The sequence below is a fragment of the Engraulis encrasicolus genome, chromosome 11 (assembly GCF_034702125.1).
Source record: "Engraulis encrasicolus isolate BLACKSEA-1 chromosome 11, IST_EnEncr_1.0, whole genome shotgun sequence".
NCBI classification, from domain to species: domain Eukaryota; kingdom Metazoa; phylum Chordata; class Actinopteri; order Clupeiformes; family Engraulidae; genus Engraulis; species Engraulis encrasicolus.
This window is the reverse complement of record NC_085867.1, coordinates 43036483-43062533: the sequence shown is the minus strand read 5'-3', so window position 1 is coordinate 43062533 and position 26051 is coordinate 43036483. Positions and strand designations below refer to the sequence as shown.

General features: G+C 41.7%; 1 protein-coding gene across 1 annotated transcript in view; it reads left to right on the top strand.

The window, feature by feature from the left end:
• The window catches only part of LOC134458397 (macrophage mannose receptor 1), a gene marked incomplete at its 5' end in the record, with an annotated part of 57833 nt that overhangs the window by 21424 nt on the left and 10358 nt on the right, over positions 1 to 26051 (top strand). Inside the window, 26 exons of the mRNA XM_063210696.1 lie at positions 367 to 477; positions 1031 to 1063; positions 1496 to 1630; positions 2511 to 2657; positions 5326 to 5460; positions 6149 to 6303; positions 6603 to 6747; positions 7050 to 7104; positions 7414 to 7480; positions 7751 to 7884; positions 8758 to 8801; positions 9295 to 9468; positions 10254 to 10408; positions 10785 to 10898; positions 11269 to 11384; positions 12952 to 13103; positions 14485 to 14690; positions 15773 to 15947; positions 16839 to 17060; positions 18619 to 18788; positions 19015 to 19085; positions 19353 to 19453; positions 20050 to 20169; positions 21234 to 21371; positions 21755 to 21906; positions 23690 to 23789. Coding sequence (XP_063066766.1) covers positions 367 to 477; positions 1031 to 1063; positions 1496 to 1630; positions 2511 to 2657; positions 5326 to 5460; positions 6149 to 6303; positions 6603 to 6747; positions 7050 to 7104; positions 7414 to 7480; positions 7751 to 7884; positions 8758 to 8801; positions 9295 to 9468; positions 10254 to 10408; positions 10785 to 10898; positions 11269 to 11384; positions 12952 to 13103; positions 14485 to 14690; positions 15773 to 15947; positions 16839 to 17060; positions 18619 to 18788; positions 19015 to 19085; positions 19353 to 19453; positions 20050 to 20169; positions 21234 to 21371; positions 21755 to 21906; positions 23690 to 23789 — 3327 coding nt within the window. The remainder of the gene's footprint in view (positions 1 to 366; positions 478 to 1030; positions 1064 to 1495; positions 1631 to 2510; positions 2658 to 5325; positions 5461 to 6148; positions 6304 to 6602; positions 6748 to 7049; positions 7105 to 7413; positions 7481 to 7750; positions 7885 to 8757; positions 8802 to 9294; positions 9469 to 10253; positions 10409 to 10784; positions 10899 to 11268; positions 11385 to 12951; positions 13104 to 14484; positions 14691 to 15772; positions 15948 to 16838; positions 17061 to 18618; positions 18789 to 19014; positions 19086 to 19352; positions 19454 to 20049; positions 20170 to 21233; positions 21372 to 21754; positions 21907 to 23689; positions 23790 to 26051) is intronic.

The following is a 26051-nucleotide window of genomic DNA, read 5'->3' as shown; positions in this document are numbered from 1 at the left end:
TGAAAGTGTAATATTATTCCTATTGCTGAGACCTATACCCTGTTTATCTGACACAGCAGCAGCCTAAGGGCTTCCGCACACCGGCTCCGACAAAGTGCTGAGCACTTCTGGGCAAAAGTTCGATTTCATTGTTTTCAATAGAACAACTATGTCTGCGGACATTCGCCGATGTCGGATAGCAATTAGAGACAAGTTCTATTTTGTCGGCGCCGCCCATTGACTATCAATGCTATGTTCGTGTGAAATTTGGTTTGGGGGTCCGAATTATGTCGGAAGCAAAGTGCGCCGCAGTGCTGTCGGAGCCAATGTGCGGCCGGCCTAAGTGGTTGTGGTTAGCTCACCTACTGTACATACATTTCCCTGCAGGCAATCCTGATGACTACTATGGCGAAGACTGCCTCAGCATGCTCATCAGCAGCGGCCTCTGGAACGATGACAACTGCGGCTACAACAGGGGTTACATTTGTAAACGGAGAGGTAACCAATACATTTGTTACTGTAGCTCATCTCTCACTCGTTATTTAACTCTGGCGACATGGGCGCTGACGGCCAGGGCCGGTGCTAGTCTATTTGGTGCCCTAGGCGAGCACCTCTCTTCCCTTTTTGCAAAGTAAGACTGTAAACGTGGTGTCACCCATCTGATTTAGCCCTGCTGATCTAGTACCTTCGCATGACTTGAGTGCTCATGAGTAGTCATTGTCACTATTAAGTTTAATGCTTTACTTCACATAGTATACTAATTCTGTGGAACTTAGTGCCCCCAAGACTGGTCTGCCTATGCCTAGCCTGCTGACTGTCATACTGTACATTGGCTGTGACTAGAATGGCAATGAGCAAGTCGTAATGTTGTAGTAATGACCCAGTGTAATGTTGTAGTAGTGTAATACTGTGATGGTTAATTCTTTTCAGTGACTAGTTCAGCATTTCGCTGTCAGACTGGTATGGACTATGAGGCTACTATGCCTCAGTGAGAATCCGTTCAATGTATTTGTTATCTTTCTATTTCAAATGATGTCCTTGTCTTCAACAGGTAACACTCCTGAGCCTCCCCCTCCCCATGACGGTACGTACGTCTGACAGTAGCAGAGTTGCTACTTTTGGAGGAGCTTTTGGGAGTAGATTTAAGTTTTAAGAAAGTTATTCATGGTGGTAGCATGTCTGATGAAGATGAACAAACTCGACATCAGCACTTAAATTAAATTAGGCTACCTTAATTCATTATTCATAGTGGTAGCCTAAATAAATAAATAAATAAATAAATAAATAAATAAATAAATAAATAAATAAATAAATAAATAAATACGAATGAAGTAAATTAGATATATGAAATAGTACTTTTTGTTTTGCTATGCAGTAGACCTTCCCATCTTGGAAGTGTTTATTTATGGCTAATGCTTTGAAATGAATGGAGTTTGAGTTGCATGGGATTGAGCTGAATGTCACTGAATGCGCTTCGCTGCGCTCCTAATGGCTGCTGTGCTGGTGTCTCCTGCAGGTTTCTACACAGCGCTGGCCTGCCAGGAGTCCAGTGTGGCGCTCCACTGCCCCCACAACAGCGTCATCAACATCCAATCAGCCTTCATCGGCCGCAAGAGCCCGAGCATCTGCCCTTACCTCGATGGAGCATCAGGTATTCACTCTGGCTTCATGACAGGAACTGGAGATATTTATTGGCGTAAGGGAAGAATGAATCACCGCACACTGGTATTCTTTGCTGGTAGTTTATTTGGTGAACAACGCGTTTCACTATTGCTTCATCAGGTTGAACCTGATGGATTACTCTTACTGCACATCACCAGCACCTGGACAGTGGTTGTGCACAGGGACACTACTTTGAATATTTATTTGCTTATTTCTGTCTTGGCTATGATAATGTCCTCGTTTGTAAGTCGCTTTGGTTATAAAGCGTCTGCCAAATGCAATGTAATATAATGTGATATAATGTATTTTTTTGTTCAGAAATGTATGTAGGATTTCCCAATTATAATTGAAATAGAAGTTATAGTTTACAGTAGTATAGTATGTATTTCACAGAAGTATAGTTACAGTGATTTATATATTAGTTATATAGTACTTTTTACCTGTATATTTCTGTTCGTATTGTTATTATATATATATATTATATGTTATTATCTCTTGATACTCTTTGGTAGTGATTTTAAAGTGATCACTTTTTTGGTTCCTTATGTTATTCTCATAATGATATGATTCTCAGAGTTGTATTAAGTAGAGTAGAGTAACTTTATTGATCCCCGGGGGGAAATTAAGGAGGGCAAACTAGAAGTAGAAGTACTCTTACAGATGTAATTCCAACATACCACTAGTATTGTAATAACATCTGTAAGAGTACCTCTACTTGTCCCTTACACAACTCTGATTATTCTATATAATGTGACAGAGTTCGAAGCCGCCGCCTCGCCATTAATTTCGTATAACCGGTCACCTCGTCGGCCGTTATCCCTTACATATCTAATATAATATCCGTATTATTTACCGTTTTCTTTCTGCAGGGACTTGTGAGGTGCCTGGCGTTTTGCCCATTATCAGGAAGATGTGTGACAACAGAGCCTTCTGTTTCCTCTACGTGCACCTCGAGACAGATCCCTGCCCCACAGTCTCCAAATACGCACAGGTGGTCTACAGCTGCGAACAGAACGGTAGGTGTGCTGAACCTTCATCACAATTTGCCAAACTGCAGAGAGGATCTTGAGCAGCATCTTGTATAAATTGTGCTATTATACCGTATAGTTTGCTATTATTATTAAGACAGATGTTTACAAAAAAACTGGTATATTTGTTAAACCATTTACATATTATGATTACATATTATGATTTAAAAAAATAGCAATTTTAGGGAGCTACCGTAGAACGCAGTTTACGTGTAAACAAAAGGCCCAAACGGCCGCAAACAAAAATATCCATACACATACTGTACATGGGTAGATGACGGATAGGCAGCAAAAAACATTTTTTTCACAAAACATTGTTTATGAGGGAAAAAAGTATATGTCTACGTAGTGCAGCAATTAATCTTTCAAAAAATCCAAGTGGTCACAATGTTGGTCTATTCATTGATTATTTATTTACGTTGATAAAGCAATTTGCTGAAAATATGTCCTTTGGTGTGACGTTAAGAAATAAATATATTAAGTAATGTAGAAATGGCTTGATGGAGTTTTATGAACATTGTTACACTCTTCATATTTATTGCAATTTTTTAAAGTCTTAATTTAATGAGAAATTACCATTTATTAAGTATTTTTTTTCCCCATTAGACGTGAGATTATTAGAAACCTTCGAGGAAAAACAGGGATATCTATCCTTTAAATGTTCAAAATTGTCCGAATTTATACTAACTTTTCAGGGACGATAATTTGTTCTTCCCTAATGCAATATTCAGTGTTTATCAAACATATTGTTTAGCTCAAACAAATATTTGAGCGTTTAAAACATGTCACACCTTAGGACATTCATGTCACGCAAAAGGACAGAAATGCAAAACTGAGCCAGAAACAAATATATCAACATGATTATTTTGTCTTTTGATCATAATATAATGTTGTAGTCAATATGGACCTACACTTTACACTTATAAGTCTTTGAATCGTCGATTATCAGCCTATCGTAACTCTTAATGACAGCCATGCGGTCATTGAATGTAACCTGCAGAGCTCATAAGACTCATACTGAAGGGTGACCTTGGCATGACCATCACACTTTTGTAGGTATGCTATGACTGTCACACCATTGAACCTGTAGTGTGTAGTGGCCAGTGCCTGTTTGGTATCTCAAGCTGGACAGCACATTTATGCTGTACATTGAGCTCTCCACAGCATACTTTATTCATCTATACTCCTCTATATACTCTCTCACTGATCTTTCCTTCACTGTTACCGTTATATTTTATGGTTTCAAAGCACCATTAATGACATTTTATATAATTTGACAGTATCTAAAATCAACAGCTAATATTCATCAACAATGCATCAAAGTATAAATTCCAAAGGCCAATAAAGGAATAAGTAATTTGAATACACAATATTTATCTAGTCAAACAACAAAACAAAAAAAATATGTACTACCAGTTGTTTTAAAAGCTATTTATCAAATATCTAGTCCATTGGTGTGACCTGTTTGTCCTTTGGTGTGATACTCCAAAGTGTCACACCATAGGACTTTTACCATCACACCATAGGACTTTTACCATCACACCATAGGACTTTTGAGCTTTTGAGTTAATTTAAAGCCATGTCGTTGCCAACTGAAATACAATTTCACCTTAAGTAAGATGCATTTTCATACATCTACATAAGAAAAAAATATGAAAAATATACACTATTGTAAAAATGTATTTTATGGCTGTCACACCAAAGGACTACAAAACTAATACATCTTGTGGTAGCAAAACATAATTGATTGACTGAAGAACTCTGGGAGAAAAATCTAAAATCCACCCTTGCCATTGGCTTCTTAAGGGTCTAAAGTCACAATGTATGTACCGCTGGAGCTTCAACAATAGATAATTATCCACAGAATTAACCAAAAAAATGATGTTACACCACAGGACATTATTTTCTGCGACAAAGTTTCATAAGTCCATACGGTCTCAGAAAAACAGGAAAAAAATTAAGCATTGCCACTTGCTAAAATAGACACATTGAAAAACATGCCAGGGTTGTTTAGACAAATGACTGAGCTTTGATTATTTATTTAAAAATGTTTTAATATGGAGAACCAGGCTTGCCTCAGTCACACCATAGGACAAATGTGACATTTGACTCAAAATTAAGTATACTTATTTAAGCTCTGGATTTATTACACATTACTTTTTCACAACAACAACATTAGTTTAATCATTTAAAGCATTGACAATTTTGAAAGCATGAATTTACTTCATTTTAAGAGCCTGCGACAGCAAAATTTACACGTCACGTCATCTACCCACATGTCAGCAGGGTCGAATTTATGATAACATCTCTTGCTTCGGAATACTGAGAAATAGTATGAAGCATCACTGCTATTACACAGTATCCACAACACAGCATTATTTGAGTTGGCATAACAACTTTTTTTCTGAATTTTAGAGGACTCTCTAAAGGTTTTTCTCTCTCCCTTCTGCACCCCTACTGTTCTCAATGACACTTTGTGTGTGTGTGTGTGTGTGTGTGTGTGTGTGTGTGTGTGTGTGTGTGTGTGTGTGTGTGTGTGTGTGTGTGTGTGTGTCTGTGTTTGTTTGTGTGTGTGTGTGTCTGTCTGTGTCTGTGTTTGCGCATGTGCATATGTGCGTGTGTGTGTGTGTTTTATTGTTGTTGTTGTTGTTGTTAGTGTGTGTGCGAGGTCTGGGTGTGGAGGATGGCAATGTGACGGACAGCATGCTGTCAGCCTCGTCCTCCACAAGTGGCAAGGGACCCACCCAGGCTCGCCTCAATGGCGCCTCCTGCTGGATGCCCTCCACTGCCTGTGAGTCATGCACACTGCTCACCGTACACTGCTCACCGTACACTGCTCACCGCACACTGCTCACTGCATACTTTGTAATACTAATAGAAGTATAGCACTTCAATATGCCGTTTATGTCCTCTTTTGTAAGACACATTAAGAAAAACAAGCTGCTGGTCCTGCTGTGGCCTGGTGGTAGGGCACTGGGTTGCTGTGCTCGTGACCCGGGTTCAATTCCGGCTCCGGTCGTTTGCTGATCCTTCCCCCTCTCTCTCTCCCAACTCATTTCCTGTCTTTCCTCCACTGTCCTGTCTGTCGGAGGTGAAGCCGAAAAAGCCCTAAAAAAGTATTTTTTTTAAAGGAAAAAAAAACCCCTCATTGTCTGCTAAATGTCATCTAATGTACATTAATCATTTAAAACCCTCCTACACTAACCCCTGTATGCCTGCCTATACTAATTCTTCACACATTGCATATTGCTGTTAATGTCATTTGCAGGTCATTTGATATAAAAGTTTCTGCTATATTTAACATAATTTCATGTAAATTAATATAGAGAGTCATTGATTTTAACCCATTCCTCTGGCCTTCCACAATGTTCTGGAATATTCGCATATTGCGTACATTTGATGACACTTATATTGAATCAAATTGAACTAATGGGCACAGGTATCTGTACTTCATGACTTCACTTTATGGATCATTTCAGCCAACTCCTGGATCCAGGTGGACCTGGGAGCTTCCAAGAAGGTGACGGGGGTGGTGGTGCAGGGATGCCCCACTGCAGACCACTGGATCACCAAGTTCAAGATCCAGACCAGCACCGATGGCACAAGCTGGACAGACTACACTGCAGATGGAGGAGTAAGCAGAAGCACTGCTGATTGGATGTTTGGTGGATAGATAACATTAAAGCTTCTCGAAATATTTGTTTCCCTTCGAGTCACTTCCAGCTCTCCAATTATAATGGTGAAAATCAGAAACAGAGGATAGAGATTGTTTCTTGCACTGTATTTGACACTGAATTTATCATTTGACTCTAGGCGTGTTTGTAAATTTGGTGTGTGTGTGTGTGTTTGTTTGTGTGTGTGTGTGTGTTTGTTTGTGTGTGCGTGTTTGTTTCTGTGCGCGTGTGTGCGTGTGTGTGCCTGTGTGCCTGGAAGGTGTTTCCGGGCAGCGTGGACAGGACCACTCCTGAGACGCAGCTCCTGGGGACGCCTGTGTCCGTGCGCTACGTCCGCGTCTTGCCGGTGGAGTGGAATGGCCAGGCAGGCCTGCGCTTTGACATCCTGGGCTGCATGCCCGACTGTACGTTACATCAGCATCCATCTGTTCATTAGATCACTATTGGCACATCGCTTATTCATCTCAGCATAACAGAAAGGCTTGTGACTGACTTGGTAGTGACTGAATATTTTATTCATTAATTTGCCATTTCTCCTGTTGACGTGAGACTTTTTCCAAAGAATATAAAATAAATTCTGCTTTGAAAAGATCTCATGAACGCATGGGAGTGTGTAGTTTTAAATCGGAATTATTTAACGCAAAACCGTTTATTCAGAATTAAAGACACCATGTAAACAAGGCAGCTTTTTTTGTTTTTTTCTTAGATGCAGTAACTTGCAGTTCCAAGGTCAGCTTTGACCACACAACGGACAAGAGGATGTGAGTCAATCTTTTTTGTCTTCTATTATTATTACATTATATGTTTATTACATTATCATAGTATATGTATTATAGGTATTATATGTTATCGTACCATTGCTTTACTGTATAAGTGTTTTTATGAGGTAATGAATGTGGTTTAGTTTCAGACTAGTTTCAGGACAGCACACGCTTACTGGTTCTAATCCACATGGTGTAACAATAACTGTATGTGTCTGTGTTTGTACCCGGTGTTCTTGCTTTGATCTAAGTATATTAAAATATGTATGTCTTCTTAGTAATATATTAAATATGTATATGTCTTCTTAGTGTCCACTGCCCTGCTGGATGTGCCTCTGAACCATACCAAGTGTATGGAACTATGACATATCGTGGTGTAAGTAAACCTTTACAGACTGTCAACAGCTTCTAGTATGGGTTGTCCACACAATAGCTTGCATCATAGTAAACAGGGTGGGACTTTCTCTTTTAACTTTTTTGAGGAAAATTAGTGAAAATTGTTTTAGTGAAACAATGAATTAGTGAAATGTATTTGTTTTTGCATTGTGGTATATCTAAACTTAAACTGATACAACAATACAAATGAAAAATTGTACTGTATTGAACAAAACGGTGTTATGTTTCTTGCATTTGTCTTGTGCTGTAGGACTCGACCATCTGTGCGGCAGCCATCCACGCGGGCGTGATCCTGAATGATAACGGAGGAGACTGCACCCTCCTGAAGACCCCCGGCCAGTCCCTCTACACCGCCTCCACCAGGAACGGCATCACCTCCAAACAGTACGAGACAAAACACTCTTTTATTTTTTCAAAAGTATTTTTTTTGTTTTTGTTTTTGTTACTTTGTTTATTGGTAGGATTGTTCACAAGGCTTACAGTTCATTTCAATATGACATTTCATAGTATTTTTGGGGGCATTTTTCGCATTTATTTTATAGAACAAGAGTAGGACAAGGAAATGAGTGGGAGAGAGAGAGACGGATAGGATTGGGAAATGACCTCAGGCCGGAATCGAACCCAGGACCCTGACGTGACAGTGCAGTGCCCTACCGTTTAGACCACAGCTGGGCCAACACTTTGTAATAACAGAACAATAAATCTTCTTCCTACTGCATAAGGCCTTGGCCGTGGCTTAAACGGCACTGCATTGATACACTAGGGCAGTGTTTCTCAAAGTGGGGCGTAAGCCCCCCTGGGGGCTCGGAAGCATTCAGACCCTCTGAAGGGGGGAATGATGGAAAAAGTTTGAGAACCACTGCACTAGGGAGTCGGGACCTGGGTTTGATTCTGACCTGATGTCATTTCCTGTTCCTGTCCCATTACTTTCCGATCTCCTCTCTAACAGTGCTATCCAATAAAGGCTAGAACCCCCCACCCCACCCATCTTATTAAGTACTTCCTGAAATAATTGTGATGTGAAATACACGGCATGTTTTTCATAGCGAAGGACAACATTCTTCATATCAGCGTATTCAGGCATATTCCAGGCAAATAAACAGAGAAAAATCTGAAGAGTGCTGTCTTTCGCTTCGTTCAATCATCAATGTTTTTCATTCAGCACCCAGTTATAATTTGTGTTTATCAGTAGGCGATAGTGTGAGCGCGTCTCCTCCACTTTACATGTTTTTAATGGCACCTTTTAACCCTTTGCAGATATGATGGAAACTATGGCATTTCGTACACGTTTGCAGATGGAGGTAGGTGGTCTTGTCTTTTGAATGTAGAGTGATCCTGTCCTCACCTGTGTTTAGGGAGCCAATATTCAATATCCGATGTCATGCACATCTCTTTTCAAGCTGGGTACAGGGTCTTACCCTGTCTCTCTCCCGCTTGTTTCTTGTACCATTCTTAACTGTCCTGTCTAAAATAAAGTAAGACAAATATATATATATATATATATATATATATATATATATATATATATATATATATATATATATATATATATATAATATATGTCAGTGTGTGTATATATATATAAATATATATATAAATAATATATGTACAGTGTGTATATATATATATATAATATATATATACAGTATACAGTGTGTATATATATATATATATATATATATATATATATATATATATATATATATATATATATATATATATATATATCCTGTCTGTACAGTACATGTATATATGTACAGTATATAATCAGCCTACCATTGCTTTGCCCTACAGAACTGCGCTGCTCAGGTCCTGACTGGTATGAGTTTGGTGGCTACTGCTACAAGCCCTTTGGAGACAAGAAGACGTGGAACCTCGCCAGAGAGGAGTGCAGAAAGCTGGGGGCCGATCTGGCCTCCATCGCCTCCATGACCGAGCAATCATGGCTGGAGAGCTACCTCTTCCTGGGTAAGACAAGTGGCGTGAAGTGGAGTAGTAGTAGAAGAGAAGAGAAGAGTAGAGATGCAGTGGTATGAGAAAGTTTGGACACCGTTCTGGAAAAGCATTACATTGGTCTAGTGTCTTGCTTCTCCTTGACCGAGCAGAGTGGCCACAGAGTTACCTCTGCCAGGGTATGAGAAGTGAAGTGGAGCAGTAGTAGTGGAGAATATTCGAGTAGAGATAGAGATACATTATTGATCCCAACGTAAATTAACGTGTAAAGCAGCATATGAATATACAGTAACACACATTTTCATTAAACAACCGTAATACACAATCTTATTATATAAGATCTACAGGTAATAATGCAAAGGGAAACTTTTTGAGCAACAAAACGGTTGCTCATCACTGTAACAGCGACTGTTAATCACTGTAACAATTTTTTTCAAGATTACTTGGATCAACAGCAGACACTTTTTTAACTACAATGGCTGCGTCTACGTGACATTTTTAATAATTCAGAATTAAATAGTTCCGTCGAGTTTACTCTGATCTTTCATTTCATTCCGAATTGTGAGGTGTTTACATGAAGTTTTCAAAGCGGAATTGACCTTTATCCAGAATTAAAGTGAGTTAAATCTGAATTAATTGTCTCATGTAAACGTAGCTATTGTCAGAAAATTAAGAGACAATCATGCCTGGCAACATTGCTCACAAAGTGTGTATCAAATACCTTCCAGCTGTTGCATCAGTAAAAAGGTTGTTGTGTCCACTGTCTGTCTTTCCTCCCTGTGTCCTCAATCCCCCTATAGCCACCGGTGACGTGTGGACTGGCATGAATGATCTGGCTTTCTCCGGCCTGTTCTCCTGGTCTGACCACCTACCGGTCACGTTCACCTACTGGGCACCTGGCGAACCCAACAACCACATGGGCTTCCATGAGGACTGTGTGGAGATGTACTCCGGGGTACGTACCGTACACAGCAGGCCTGGGGTGAATTTCTCAAAACCAAAGTTGCTTACTACATTAGCTACTTTGTTGTTTTCAATGCATTTTCCCATTGGCAACTACCGAAGTTGCTAACAGGCTAACAACTTCTCTTTTGAGAAACTCACCCCAGGACGGGTAATCTGGCACACAGGGCATGTCCCAGTTTTTTATTTTCATAGCGACTGGTCCACAATTTAGAGGAGGCCACAAATGACACACTAATACTGTTAAGTAATGAAACATCTGGGAAAATGTGTCAGCATTTGTCTTTTGTTATTGAAAAATTTCCATCACACGAAATGTGCACGGACTCTCCCGGCTAAGATTGGTCTCTGCGTCTGTGTGTGTGCAGTCGGGCAGGTGGAACGACGTCAGCTGCACTGAGCTCAACAGCTACATCTGTAAGAAGGCCAAAGCGCACTACCCTCTGCCCTCCGTCAAGCCCACCGTCTACGGCTGCCCACAGGTGAACTCTGTCTCAACTCATCAGTACACAAGGGCTTTCACACAATGAAAAAAGGCCCCGAGGTTACTCACAGACAGTTCAATTTTTGTCTTTTTTTTGTGATCTTGAGATTTTAACGGAAGTCCTGTAGTATCGCCATGTACCATGTTCTCCTTCTAACGTGTAATAAATAATTTGGGTTCTCAACCAGATTAATATACAATATTAATATATAATATTAATATTATATAATATGAAGTCAAATAAATGGAATAGATTGAATTATATATAGGACGGTTTCTTTAATTTGTTGCACTGTTATCTTGTGTGTGTGTGTGTGTGTGTGTGTGTGTGTGTGTGTGTGTGTGTACTCGCGTACTCCATGTGCCAGGGCTGGGACGCGTATGCCTACGGCTGCTACTGGTTCGAGGAGCAGGCCCTGACTCGAGACGAGGCCAAAGCCTTCTGTGCGGAGGGAGGCAGCACTCTGCTCCACATTGGGGACCTGTGAGTCAAGTTACATTACATTGCATTACATTTCACTTAGCTGACGCTTTCGAACTTACAACTGTTATTTTTCATGGAATTGGTTACAGTCCCTGGAGTAATGTGGGGTTAGGTGCCTTGCTCAAGGGCACTTCAGCCATGGATTGAGGTGTAGAGAGGTCAGGGGGTATTTGAACCGGCAACCTCTAGATTGAAAGACCAACTCTCTAACCACTAGGCCACGACTGCCCCCACAAGTTAGCCTTGTCCAGCCCTTAGTGCTTTAAACGTTTAAATAGGGTTCGTTCAGGTAAATTGGGCCATCTGCTAAATTGGTCCGGATAAGCATTTGGTGTCTCATTTCTTTTCATTCTACAGACCAACCACCACAAATGTACTGAAATTGTTGCAACATTACTACTCTATCTGTTTAAAGTCATTCGAATAGCATAATACTTTTTGGATGGGCAGGGGGAACCCTCATATGGAGGGTGACAGTAGAAAGTAAACTTCAGTCTTGCCAAAATAATAAATCGTCTAGATAAAATAAGGATGATACTGTTTTCAGATGTGATAAAAACTGAAAAAACGGATATGTTTTTAGGTTTGAATATGTGCCCTTAATCTGGTAAAACATAGCTGTGGCAATATTGTGATGTTTAAATACCTAAAAATGTCAAAAAACCCATCGGCCCATTTTGGCTGAACATGTTAAGGTAAAGTGGGCCGCCCCTTTCAGGTAATTTGGGCCGCTTTTTTCTATGGGAATTACCATTCATATTTTCTACAAAAACAATGTGACTATTATTGAAGATGGAGGTGTCAGGGGAGCTCTTTTAATGAAGTTGTGATATCTTTTTGGAAACAGATGTGTTGAAAACAAACAAAAAATGGAGGAATATTAAAATCATCACTAATTTTGTTTTTCTTTGTGCAATTCTTAGTTTTACCATTGGAATGAATAGGTGGCCCATTTTGCCTGAATAGGTGACCCATTTTACCTGAATGCATTTTTTTCCATCCAAGATGACACACCTATCACCAAAACTTGTAAAAATTTATAATCTTTACATTAATGATCGTGTTTTTTGTCGTGAAATGGAAAATTTTAAGTCACTTTATGCAATCAAACTTAAGTTTGGTTAATGTATTGATGTCCTTCCTCAGATTTCATCAGTCTTTCTGAATTTGCCAAAAAGTGGCCCAATTTAGCTGAATGCACCCTACTGCTATTGCTACGGCTACTCCTACCTAACACTAACAACTATAGCAATAATGCTATTTTAATTCTCCTGCCAAGTATCAGATGTGATGTGTGTTTTTTTATGTATAATCATTTTACCTGCAACATAACCTGATTATTATACAAAAAATGTTGCGTAAATTTGATCCATTTGCCTTGAATAGCCCCATACAAATGCAATGTGTTGCTGTTACCACTATGTTATTTCCCCATACAAATGCAATGTGTTGCTGTGTTGGTGGTTTCAGAGTTGCTTGGTAGGGTGTTCCACTAAATGATGTGTTGCCATGTGCCCATCATAGCTAATTGCTGAGGATGTTGTTGTTTGTTTGTTTGTTTGTTCAGCTATGAGCAAGCCCACTTCACCGCTTTCCTGGGACGCTACACTGGGCACTGGTGGATCGGCCTGAGGGGACAGGGAGGCTCTGTGGGGGTGGATTACTACTGGGACAATGGCAAGCCACTCTCCTTCACCAACTGGGAGAGGGACAGGCCCAGTAAGATGAACCTGCTTTTTTTTCTACTGTATGCTCACAACATGTAACATAAACATTGTAAATGCTTAAGTGAAACTTAACAATTTAATTCTGAAGGTATTCTTAAGAAGGCGCTAAAACTACTTTACAGTTACGAAGTTTCTAGAAATAGAAGGTTCAAGAAGTAGAATCTTAGCCATGTATTTGACAGACACATTTGCAATAGGCAGTTCCAGGACTGCAATCAAATGTGTGAAATGAAATGAGAGAGAGAGAGAGAGAGAGAGAGAGAGAGAGAGAGAGAGAGAGAGAGAGAGAGAGAGAGAGAGAGAGAGAGAGAGAGTGAGACAGAGAGACAGAGCAACAGGGAGTGGAGTTGGAGGAGGCAGCTGTCTCGAGGTGCTAAATCATTTGACAGCTCGTTCATTTTAGGCGTGTGCTGCTGAACAGATGCTGGTGTGCCTTTTTCATGTCATTGATTTGAATGCAGGATGGTTCACTGACAGACGCAACTCCAAAGTGCCAGGCAATCAGTGCCTGCTCTCCTCCCAGCGGCAGAGCCAATGCTGGGCCGCGGCTGTCTTCATGACAGCTCTCTGCACATAATTGGCCACATTCCCAATGAAAATGAAGGAGGGATTTTTTTTTAAAGCGGATTAGGAGAATTACCTGTTGTGCAGGCTTCAAGAGTTGTTCTTCTCATGAATGTTAAGTAAGTCTGGGTATTTCCTGGAAACTAGACACGTTGATTGAATTATAACCATGTGTGGCTATATGCTTCCACGTACATTTCAATCAGACATGCATAACAATATACTGTACAACAGCATACTCAAAGTTTTTAGTGCAGCCCAATCTATTATGTAAGTGTATCGCATACTGTACAATTTGTTAAGGATTCAAAGGATGTCAACCGTAAATCCCTACTGTAGGTAGGCGTGTTATCTGGGTGATGAAAACCAAACGGGAGAATATTAGGGATTCTCAGGATGTGTAGATTCCTAGATAGGCTTGTTTTCTGGGTGAAACTAAACAGAAGAGAGACAAAGAGTACAAATAGAAAACAATTTCAGGTTTCTGGGTTGGACATGGCGTTAGTGTTTTGTTGTCACGCTCGTGTTTTAGAAAAAAAGTGGAAAAGTTTGCCTATAATTGTGAGATGTCTTCTCCTCCAGCTCTGAACTACTTGTTTCCATCAATACATAATGTAGTTTACAGTAAGAATCACCTCTCCTATGATGTGAAGATGCTGGATTTAGTTGATGAAGAGTGCCTGAAGACTGAAGGCTCGCAGTGAACTCAGTCAAACCTTTTCGATCTGCAGATCTGAAGTGTGTGAATTTCTCTCTCTCTACTTCCATCAAACAAAGAAAATAATAAACAACAAAATCCTGTTTGATAGATAATGAGATGGGATTCTGTGTTGCCATGACGACGTCCCCCATCGCGGGCTTCTGGGACAACAAGCCGTGCGACGAGCCCCACCCCTTCATCTGTGAGAAGGCGAGGGACGGCATCACCCCCCCGACACAGGCCCCCACGCCCCCTCCCGTCCAGGGCTGCTCCGAGGGCTGGACCGGCCAACCGCACTACAGGAACTGCTACCGGGTGAGACTGCTGATTCCCATATTGTTCATGTATTATTTGGGACAGTTAAGTGGTTTCATTTGCCACTGTGCCACATTTGCCACAGTGGTTTCATTTGCTGCTGACCCCTGGCCAAGAAAGTCAACAACATTATCTCTGAACCCGAGGTCCACAGTTGAGGCAAAGTTCACGGCCAGCCATCATCATCATCGGCGGGGGCGGACACTCGTGGTTGAGTATGTCTGTCCTCCCTCTTGGTCCTTGTGGGTCCTCAGATGGACAAAGAGGCCAATCCTGGTCCCACATACTTTGGGGCAATGTGGGTGGGCATGGATGGGCAGGGGTAGTTATGGGTTTTGGTGGAACCTTGTTGGTGGAGGTGATCTCTTTCTTCCGTTTATGCTTCTGCTCTGCAGCACTGTGGAGATCACTATTGTATTGTGCAGCCCCCTGAACTCCATTGCAATTAGAAATCGCGTCTTATCTTACCCAATTCAATATACTGTAATTACTGGTGAGAGGGATGCACTCCGTTGAAATTTGAAATGTGCATCCCTCATTCCTTGCTGCCCCTCCCTCACGCTTCCAGCGTGTTCTGATTGCTGAAAATGAAGCTTCACGAGAACTCTGGCAAAAGTGGAGAAAAAAAAAAACTCCAGTTAGCGTTTGTATATAAACAGAGAAAAACGGAGACTTGAATGGCGTTCTCCCGACTGCGCGCAGGCTTAACGTATTCATGACCGCTCTTGGCAGCAGATTTATGCGGATTTGCAGATGGTGTGAACAAAGATATTTTGTTAAGTGTAGAAAAGAAAAGTGTTTGTTTATCAAACTACCTGGGTATGTATCAGGCTTGTACGAAATTCCGAATGGAAAGAATTTCAATTCAAAGTAATGCCATAATACGAACACCAGGTGGTGGTGTTCTATGTACTTTCAATAGGTGGTGTAGATTAAATTAAAAGAAATTGAAGGTAATGGCACCACCTAGTGTTCGTATTATGGCACTATTTTGAATTAAAATTCTTTCCATTCGGAATTTCGTACAAGCCTGGTATGTATTACACTGTGCCTAATTGTGCCCCTTGTCTGTGTGTGAGCAGCTGTTCACTGGGGACTACTCCCAGAAGAAGAGCTGGGAGGCGGCCCGGCAGGACTGTGTGGCTCGAGGGGCCGACCTGATGAGTGTCCACTCCCCCGATGAGGAGATCTTCCTCTCCTCATACAGCAAGGGCAAGACCAAGTGGATCGGCCTCAAGCACAACCCTGTGGAAGGAGGTCAGGCACGCGCACGCGCACGCGCACGCGCACACACACACACACACACACACACACACACACACACACACACACACACACACACACACACACACACACACACACACACACACGAGTGCCTTCTTGTAATATGATATGATATAATATAATATAATATAATATAATATAATATAATATAATATAATATAATATAATATAATATAATATAATATAATATAATATGTGAATAGAATAGGATATAACACCAAGTGCATCGGCCTCAAGCGTAGAAGGAGGTTAGACTCTGACCAGAGGGGGATTGCCTTCAAAAGCACTGATGTCACAAAAATTGCAGAAGTTGTGTGTGAACATTTTTCAAACATGAGCCCATTCTGGAAAAATGACAAGGATCCTTGAAGAACTTTCAGTTGCTATTGTGGTTCAACCAAAATAGCAAGTTCTCTGATGTGAACCTTTAGGTTCCCCCAGATACTGTTTTCAGGCTGGTGCCGGTGCCGGTGCCCACACCAGTTATGTTGTTCAGCACTAAAGTGCTTACCTGTGAACCACCAGCGTTCATACGGGGCCCTGAAGTTTTACAGCACAGGACGTTGTTACCCAGATTAACCTGTTGACGTCCATGTTGTCATCACGGTTCACAGAGAAAAAACAAGTATTTTTCGATTCGCACTGCAACCCACTTTCCGGTTCGCACGGCACGGTTCTCAGTCGTGCTGAACGTGCCAACAGTAACAAACTGAAGAGCGCATGAAGTGTCTTTGGGGACCCTGTGTGGGGTGAGCATGGTGAACCTCTAAAAGTTCTCTGATGAACCTCAGTAGAGCTAAACTCTGAAAACCTCCATCCATTTTTTTCCTCAGTTCATGTCTCGTCTTTTCCCCTCTCCTGCAGGTTACCACTGGAGTGACGGCACGCCCGTGTCCCACACCAACTGGGGCCGCGGGGAGCCCAACAACCACGAGGGCCGCGAGGAGTGCGTGGAGATGGTCACCACTGACAACGGCACCTCCTGGTGGAACGACCTCAACTGCAACGCCCACCAGGACTGGATCTGCATGATCGCCAAGGGCAAGACCCCCGTGCTGCCGCCCGTGCCACCCCCACCAGTCCCAGGTAAGGACAGGTAGCACTAGCCTGGCGACGCCATCCTATGTACTCCACCCAAAGATTTTGGCTCCGCACATCGTCTGGCAAAAGCCTCGAGCTCGGTTCTCTCAGCGTTTAGCCAATCAGTAAACAGTTGAGAGTGGTGACGCAAAACTCACCCGCGAAGTCCATTATTGATTGGTTAAGGTAGGCCTAACTATATTCACACTTTTGTTTTGTTATATGCTCTTGCGATGCTATATCATAACAGTCATGCTAATAAAGCACAATACGGGTTTTAACTTGAATTTGGAACTCCAATTAATTTAAATGGCAGACTAAGATCAGACCATCTCCCACCCTCCACGGAGACGGATTCCTCTTGGCTTTTGCCAGACTATTTGACAGAGTCAACAGTCGGCTTTTCGCCCAGGCTAAGGTAGCACATGATCAATAAATGAATAAAGGGGGTGCTGTGGCGCAGCGCGCTAAGCCCCCCACATTTGGGCTTGCATGCCCAACCCTGGGGACCCCGGTTCGAGTCCGGCTAGGGTCATTTCCCGATCCTCCCCCGTCTCTCTGTCCCATTCGCTTCCTGTCACCATCTTCGACTGTCCTGTCAAATAAAGGCATAATAGCCCCTAAAAAAAACTATTAAAATAGATAAATAAATAAATGAATAAAGGAGCACTCATCAGATTTCCTTTTGACTTTCAAAAGTCTCACAAATGTTTTTAAAAATGTATTTTTCAAGTTTGAGTTTATGTTCTTTCAAAGGGAGGTACCGCGCTTTTTCTCTTGATGCCGGGTGGGTGCGTAGGTTCCAACAGGTAAACTATAGGATCAGGTAAGGGGAATTTGCACACCTTGTATGCCGATGCAATTGTGTCCTTTTATTGCATGTTTCAAAAATAAAAAAGTGCTACCCAAGTGAACAGTGCAAACGTTTCGGTCCCATTCAGACCATCCTCAGTGCAAACACTGAAAATAAAGACACGCCCTTATAAAGGCTAGGTAAAACCACGTACACGGAAGACAGGTAGTAAGCCTTCAAGTTGGAGTTCATTCATCAACCAAGCTAAGCACCCAGTGTAGAGCATTAGAAGGTGTTGATCATGCTTCCTGATCTTTCAGGTGTCACATGATGCCACAAAGCCCCCCTGTGAACAGCCATTATTAAAAACTTTGAATCCCTCAATAATCTTAAAGGTGCGCTGTATAAGATGGTGGTCAGATGTAGGTATTGCAACTATGCTGCACATCGAAACTGTGCTGCCTATTGCCGAATTTTATCTTTTCATGAATATTTACTAAATAATAAACCAATATTTAGTAGTATGACCAAAGTGCAGTAAGTTTTGCAGTTAAAAATGCCAATATCTGGACATTCAACATGGCGGACCATGGAGAAGATCCCATTTTCATGTATGACAAATGCAGGACAAAGAAGAAATGGAGGAAGAACAATGGGATCTGCTATCTGTACAACAACTAATAAAATTAGAGAGAAATTTTAGAACTTTCATAATTATTATTATTATTATTCCTGATTCTAACTGATGAAATGATGAATCTTTTCTCTCAGCCCCTGACTGCGGCTCCAATCCTGGCTGGAGGAAGAACAATGGCATCTGCTACCTGTACAACGACACTGATCTGGTGGACTTCCATCAGGCCTTCATGCGCTGCTACGAGGAGAAGGCCAGACTGGTCTCCATCCTGACAGAGGCAGAGCAGGCCTATGTCAACACCATGGTATGCCAATAGGCACAAGACAAAAACAAAACCAACTCTACAACTCTATATCATCTAAAACCTTCCTGCCCTTACCTTGCTAAGCCTTGTTTGTGTGTGTGTGTGTGTGTGTGTGCGTGCGTGCGTGTGTGTGTGCGTGCGTGTGTGCGTGCGTGCGTGCGTGCGAGCGTGTGTGTGTGTGTGTGTGTGTGTGTGTGTGTGTGTGTGTGTGTGTGTGTGTGTGAAGGTGGGCACAGGGCAGGTGGCTGCTGCCTGGATTGGTATGCGACACGTGGGAGTGGCTGGAGGACAATACGCGTAAGTATGCCAAGGCTTCAGCCTTCAGATGTGAAACCCTTGAAGTGCATTTGTAATGGTAATTACTCCATCTCACTGTGTTTGGGCTTGGCTTGTACTGTTACTTGTAACATGGCTTTTTGATTGAAACTACTTGGGAAAATGACTGTTTGAAAACAGATAAAATATATCATCTATTTATCTGTCCATTCACCTCTTATCATGCTCATGCAGTCAAACTGTATACACCAAAAAAAAACCTCTCTCATAAACCCCTCTGTCCGCCAGGTGGGTGGATGGATCACCAACGACGTATGTGCACTGGGGTCCTGGTGAGCCTAATGATGCCAATGGAGAAGAGCAGTGTGTACAGATGAGGAGATACCCAGGTACTTAATCTGCTTTTTTCCCCTCTGCTGTGATGATTGAGGTAAATCAGGCAGGCACAGCTATTCCTCAATATTAATTGAAACCACAGCTTTTTCAGAAGTAATTCTGTCCATAAATGAGCATAGTTTTGCTTAAGGTAAAAGCATTCATCATATTCATTACATTCATTACAGCATTTTTGGGGGGAGCAGATATTGGAAATACCATATAAAACTTAATGAGCAGTTATACAGATAAGTGTTACCAACTATTTAATTCAGGGTTGTCAAACAGGCAGCTCTGGCCTGATGCGGCTCACCAGATGTTTTTTGTAAAGAAAAATAAAGCAAGAGTGTAAAACTCTCAGTCAAGTATCTCAGTCAAGAAGTCGTCAGTCAAGTATATCAAATTGTGTTCCCCATAATATGAGTATGTCTGTACATTACCCCTATGTTTCTATTGCCACTGTCCTTTGCCGGTCCTTCCCCATCTCTTTCTCCCAGCTCACTTCCTGTCTCTCCTCCACTATCCTGTCTCACAAAAAACAATAAAAAAGGCTGAAAAGCCCCCCCAAAAATACTAAAAACGTTTCTATTGCCACCTATTCCTCCTCTAGGTGACTGGAATGATGTGAACTGCGGTCGGGCCACATCTGGCTACGTGTGCAAGAAGCTCCCGGGTGAAATCCACACTCCACCACCACCCACCCCAGCCTGGACCGGAAACTGCCCCGATGGTGAGACTACCCACCTTTCACCGCCCTCTGCCACTGGAGGACTCGGTCTTCCACTCAATCAGAAGGCCTTAAAATGTCATTTAGGCCGGCCGCACCAACAGCACTGCGAAGCACTTTCGCTTCCGACAGAATTACGACCCCTAAACCCAATTTCACACAAATATAGCTTTGATAGTCAATGGGCGGCGCCGACAAAATAGAAAGCGCCTCTAATTGCTATCCGACATCGGCGAATGTCCGAGGACATCGGCGCCGGTGTGCGGGGTCCTATTGAAAACAATGGAATCGAATTTTTGCGGAGCAGTGCTCATCACTTTGTCGGAGCCAATGTGCGGAAGCCCTTACTCTTTCAGTAGTAAAATATCTTGTGTCTTTTAGACCAGATTTTTAGGCCTGGTTTCTTTGAGTTCTGTTCCTCCCACACGTAGTATACTTTCTGGCTAACATTCTGGCTTCTCTATGCCCCTGTTCTGAATGCTGACTGGACCAGTCTGTCATTAGGCATAGATTGTTTCACCACAGGCTTAAAAAAGCCCTCACCAAAATGTGTGACTAGTGAGATATGTAAATAATCCACTTCAGAGGGGTGTAGTCTCGTGGTGATGTGGCACAGCATGCTAATCCACCTGCATCATGAACTCGTGCAGACCCAGGTTCAAAACCAGGCTGGCTCATTTCCCAACCCCTCTCCAGCTCTCTCTCCCACTCATTTTCCTGCCTGTTCTTCACTATATTGTCAAAATTAAATTAATTAAAAATGCTTAAAAATGAATTAAAAATGCTTATCCAGTGTGCATCTGGGTGACAACGAAGCTCTGTGGGCTAGTGTGCTGTACCATAATGCTGGGGACCCGGGTTCAATTCCGGCCTGGGGTCAATACCGGTCTTTCCCAACCCTTCCCCATCTATCTCTCTCTCCCCACTCATTTCCTGTTTCTCTCACTACCCTGTCTAAATAATACACACAGGGGTGTAAAAGGTAAACCAACGCCCCAAAACCCTGGTGTGCATGGATAAGAGTGCTGACTGACTGGTCCCTCTCTGTGGCCTGTGCTCTCTCTCAGGGTGGCTGGTGTCGGGCAGCAAGTGCTACCTCTTCAAGGGCAAGAAGGGCGATGCCAAGGCTGACTGGAACACGGCGCGCAAGTGGTGCCGTGACAACAACGGGGACCTGGCGGTCATTGACACACACTCGGAGAACGGTAATGAAGCATTTCCTTTCATTACACATTTATTGCATAGATTGTTATACTGCACTGAACTGCACCTTAGTTATGTGACACCTTTTTGATGAGGTAGGAAAGAATTAAGTACCGTAGAAGATCGTACATGGATGAGCATGCACGTTTTTTGTTGTGATGTTTTTTTTTTTTTAATTATTTACAGTGTAGATGCTTTTTGTTCAAGTAGATACTGAAATAACACCTTGACATGACATTATTAAAGCTCATGTAGAATATTTCCTGTGGGTGATAATGTGCAGTTTTACTGTGTACAGCTGGCTTTTGCTTTTTACTGTGTATTTTTTTCATTTACTCTTCCTCTCGTTTTTTTTAAAAACTTATTTTACTCTTCCTCTGTGTAGAGTTTGTGGCCAGCTACCTGCGTGACTTGGAGACGGCGGTGTGGATCGGCCTGTCGGACTCGCTGCATGAGGGGGCGTTCGCCTGGGCCGACGGCAGCTCCGTACGCTACACCAACTGGGCAGACAAGGAGCCCAACAACCACGACGGCAAGGTATAGTTGCAGTTATAGTGATAAAGGTGTTGTGTAGGTATACGGTATATGATAATTGAATAATTAGCTATATGACAATAGAATAATTGTACAAAAGTAGAATGATGATAATTGTATCAACAGGGAGGTCAGACAGATGAAGAGAGCTGTGTCTATTATTGTATTTTATTGTACTGTATTATTATTCATATTAAATTCCTTGTTATCATTCTTCTTAACATTTACATCATGTAAACAAATACCATTCTGCATCAATATGGATATTTAAAAAGCAAGTTCACAGGCAGTCAGACCTTCAACAGAATAGGATGTTGCAGGTCTGCCTGACAGAAACGTCAGTTTTCAAAATGAATTGTTTGGATTGACTACAATTGCACTGTAGCAATGTTGAGCTTTTCACAGTCTTAAGGTGATTCCTTCTGAAATAACTGCACCTTCAAAGAAAGACTTTAAGTTGTGTGCAGGGTAGGCCTCCTTCTCTATCCTCTGCAGTACATTACAGGCGTAAATCCATTCAAGTCAAAGATATGTGTTGAACTTGACAGTGGAGGAATAAAGATCTCAACCACAGTCAGGCTGTGTAATTCAGTAGCACATCATCACGATGATTGAGTGTTTTACTGCTCGTCTGTTTTGCTGATGCTTGTCAGCGTTCAGGAAGCCGTACAGCCGCAATAAAGTCCAATAATACAGATAAGGCCGAGATCTTATCAGCTCCTTAGATGAGAGATGGAGATTAAACATTGAAGAGTCTTCAGAGAAATGCCTAGGGGTGTAAAAATAAATACCAAACCTGCAGAGAGAGAGAGAGAGAGAGAGAGAGAGAGAGAGAGAGAGAGAGAGAGAGAGAGAGAGAGAGAGAGAACTCAGGATGTTATGATAGTCACATCAGCAGAACTGCTTTACTACCAGCCAATAACTCTCTTATTGCATTTTACAGTACACACCGAATTTATGCCGTTTGCACCTTTTGGTTAAAGTGTGATTTCAGTGGGGCTGCTCTGGTGCAGTGGTGAGAGCACTCGTGCCAATTCAAAGTCCTAGTCAAAGTCAACTTTATTGTCCCAAAAAGGGACATTTGATTGGTCAAGGTTTTTTGCAATATGGACAAAAACTTCAAACAAAAACATAAAACAAGGTGCTATCTACTATACGGAAGATACTTAAAATTATAATACCGTACCTGCTGATAGCCATTAAGAGGAAAAGTGGATATACTAAAAGTGGACAGTGATAATGGATTAAATTCCTAAGCCTTCACCATCTCTCTCACTAAATTATTACGCACTCCTATCTCAATATGGAGTAACCTCACCTGTCTCTCACCAGCTGGTATGTTTCGCCCTTTGGCTTCACGATACAATATGGGAACACCCCACAACAAACATGCTTTTGAATGATGCTCCTTATCAAAAATCTTTGCATGTAATAAAGTAAAAAAAAAAATTGCATGTGATTTGATTAACAACCTGTACTCATCTTTACTGATGTGCCACTCCAGCCACTCCATCTATCATGCAGTTGAGAACGACAGGTGCCGCCCATCTATGGAAAATCTCACCCAGCGATCCTGATTGACTCATTAGTTCAGAAATGATTCTGATTTTCACGGTTCTCAGATGGTTGTGTGAGGAAATCGGAATGTAGTCTGGCGATCGAAACACAGCCAGATGGCATAAATCAGGTTAAATATGAGGCACAAACCCCATGAAAAACATCATCTAAAAAGAGTCATTTGTGTGTTTGGATGACCTTTGACCTCGTGTGCTTGTGTGTTGTTTAGGAGCACTGTGCTGCCATGACCCACTCTCCCCTCGTGACGGGCCGATGGAACGACGACGCCTGCACGCAGCAGAGGGGATGGGTCTGCTACCAGAAGAAATGTGAGTATTGCCATACAATAATAATACAGTAATAACAAAATATTACAATCATAACACAAGTCTGAATAAAAACAAAGCTGGGCTCAGCGGAAAGCTACTGTCAAGTTTGATATAGATAGATAGATTATTTATTTGTCCTTTCGGAAATTTGTTCTGTGCCATTTTCAGTGCATCTGATACAATTACAAAGACATTACAATAAACAAGAACACAATAGACAAACACGACCCCCCCCCCCCCCCCCCCCCCCCCTCTATAGGACAAAAAGACAGGTTGACAAAAAAACCCAACATAAACACAGTAAAGTGCAGTATTCAGTACCAAAGTGCAGTGTGCTATTCAGTCTAACTTACAGTTGTCTTATTTAGGATGGATATACTAGTAGGTATAAATGATTGGCGGGCTCTGTTTGTCTTAAATGAGGGCATCCTAAACCTCCTACCTGAGGGCAACAACTCATATGCTTGCTGTAAGGGGTGGGAGAGATCCTCACATATGGTATTTGCCTTCTTTACCACCCTTGCTTCAACAGTCATGGCCATGCTATTTAGTGGCTGGCAAGCAATCTTGCTGGCCATGTTGATTATCTTATGCAGCTTATTTTTATTAACAACAGACAGGGAGAAGTACCAGGCCACAGAACAGAAACATAAAATGCTTTCAACAAAAGAATGATAAAAAACCCGCATCATGTCCCTATCCACTTTAAATTGTCTTAGCTTTCGCATGAAGTACAGTCTCTGCATTCCCTTTTTGTAAATAGTATCTGTGTTACAGCTCCAAGTTAATTTGTCATCTATTACAGTTCCCAGATATTTATAGTTTTTCACCACCTCAATGTCTTCCCCATGTATGACCATGTTCTGATGGGTGTGTCTCCCCGTTCTAAAATCCACAATGAGTTCTTTTGTCTTTCTTGTATTTAGAAAAAGACAGCTGGACTCACACCACTCTACAAACTGATCCACCCAGGCCCTGTATTGGGTCTCATTATTGTCTTTAATTAACCCCACTATGGCTGTATCGTCTGCGAATTTAATCGTGACATGATCAGTTGTATTGCTTCTACACTCATTTGTGTAGAGTGTAAAGAGCACAGGGGAAATTACGCTCCCTTGTGGAGCCCCAGTGTTAGTAAAAATTGGGGAGGACACAGCTTTGTTTACCCGAACACACTGTGTTCTCTCGGTCAGAAAGGACTCAACCCATTTAATTAAGTTTGAATTCACACACAGGTTTAAAAGCCTCTCCATCATAAGATGGGGCCTAATGGTGTTGAACGCGGACGAGAAATCTATGAAGAGAACCCGAGCATATTGTTTGGGCCTGTCTAAGTGGCAATATATGTTGTGGAGCATGTACAATAGAGCAATATTGGTGTTGTAGATTGTTTGTGTTACAAAATGTACCATCATTTAATGTACTGCTAACATTATTTTACATAATTCATGGGTTAATGTTGATATTATGGTTAATGTAAGTGTAGTTACAATAGCCTAAAACATGTACAACTTGGTTTAAAAGTCTGTTGTCCAGTCATATGATTTGTCATTTACTTTTCTTAACATCTTGTTTCCTCTCGATCTCGTGAACCCAATCTCATCTCGTGAGCTGAGTGTCTCGTCACATCCCTAGTAAATATTAGTTTATTACTTAATACATATTCACAAAAAGATCAAATTTGGCAATAGGCAGCATAGTTTCAATGATCATCATACATGTAGTTGCAATACCTACTCTGGTCACAATCCTACCGTATACATACCACACTTTTACAGTGTGTTTTTTTCATTATGAGTAGAGCTATTGAGTTTACCTCAGGCTAGGTCAGTGTTGCTGCAGAGATGCAATAAGCACACAGCAGCTGCTCTCTACTCCACATTATTATTTATCTTAATCAATAACCGGGAACTACTCAGCTGCTCAGCTGCTCAGCCTCTTGCACTCATTAAAACATTAGCACACCTCTCTGTTATGGATTCAGTCAATTGTACACTTTCATTTTAAGCATTCAGCCCATTTGGCAGTGTTTAAACATATACAGTCAATTTTGACCTGTAGATGGCAGCTTTCTGGGAGTAGATCCAGCATTTAGTATTTGAACCATTTCCAGTAACATTTGACAGTATGTTTGTGTTAACACTTTAAGGTTCTCATGTTAGCCTTATGAGACATGAGTACCTTATATCCGTAATATATTCACACATTTCTTGGTCACAGCCAATAAGGCCTTTAGCATTGATTTAATTGTAATTGGACCTT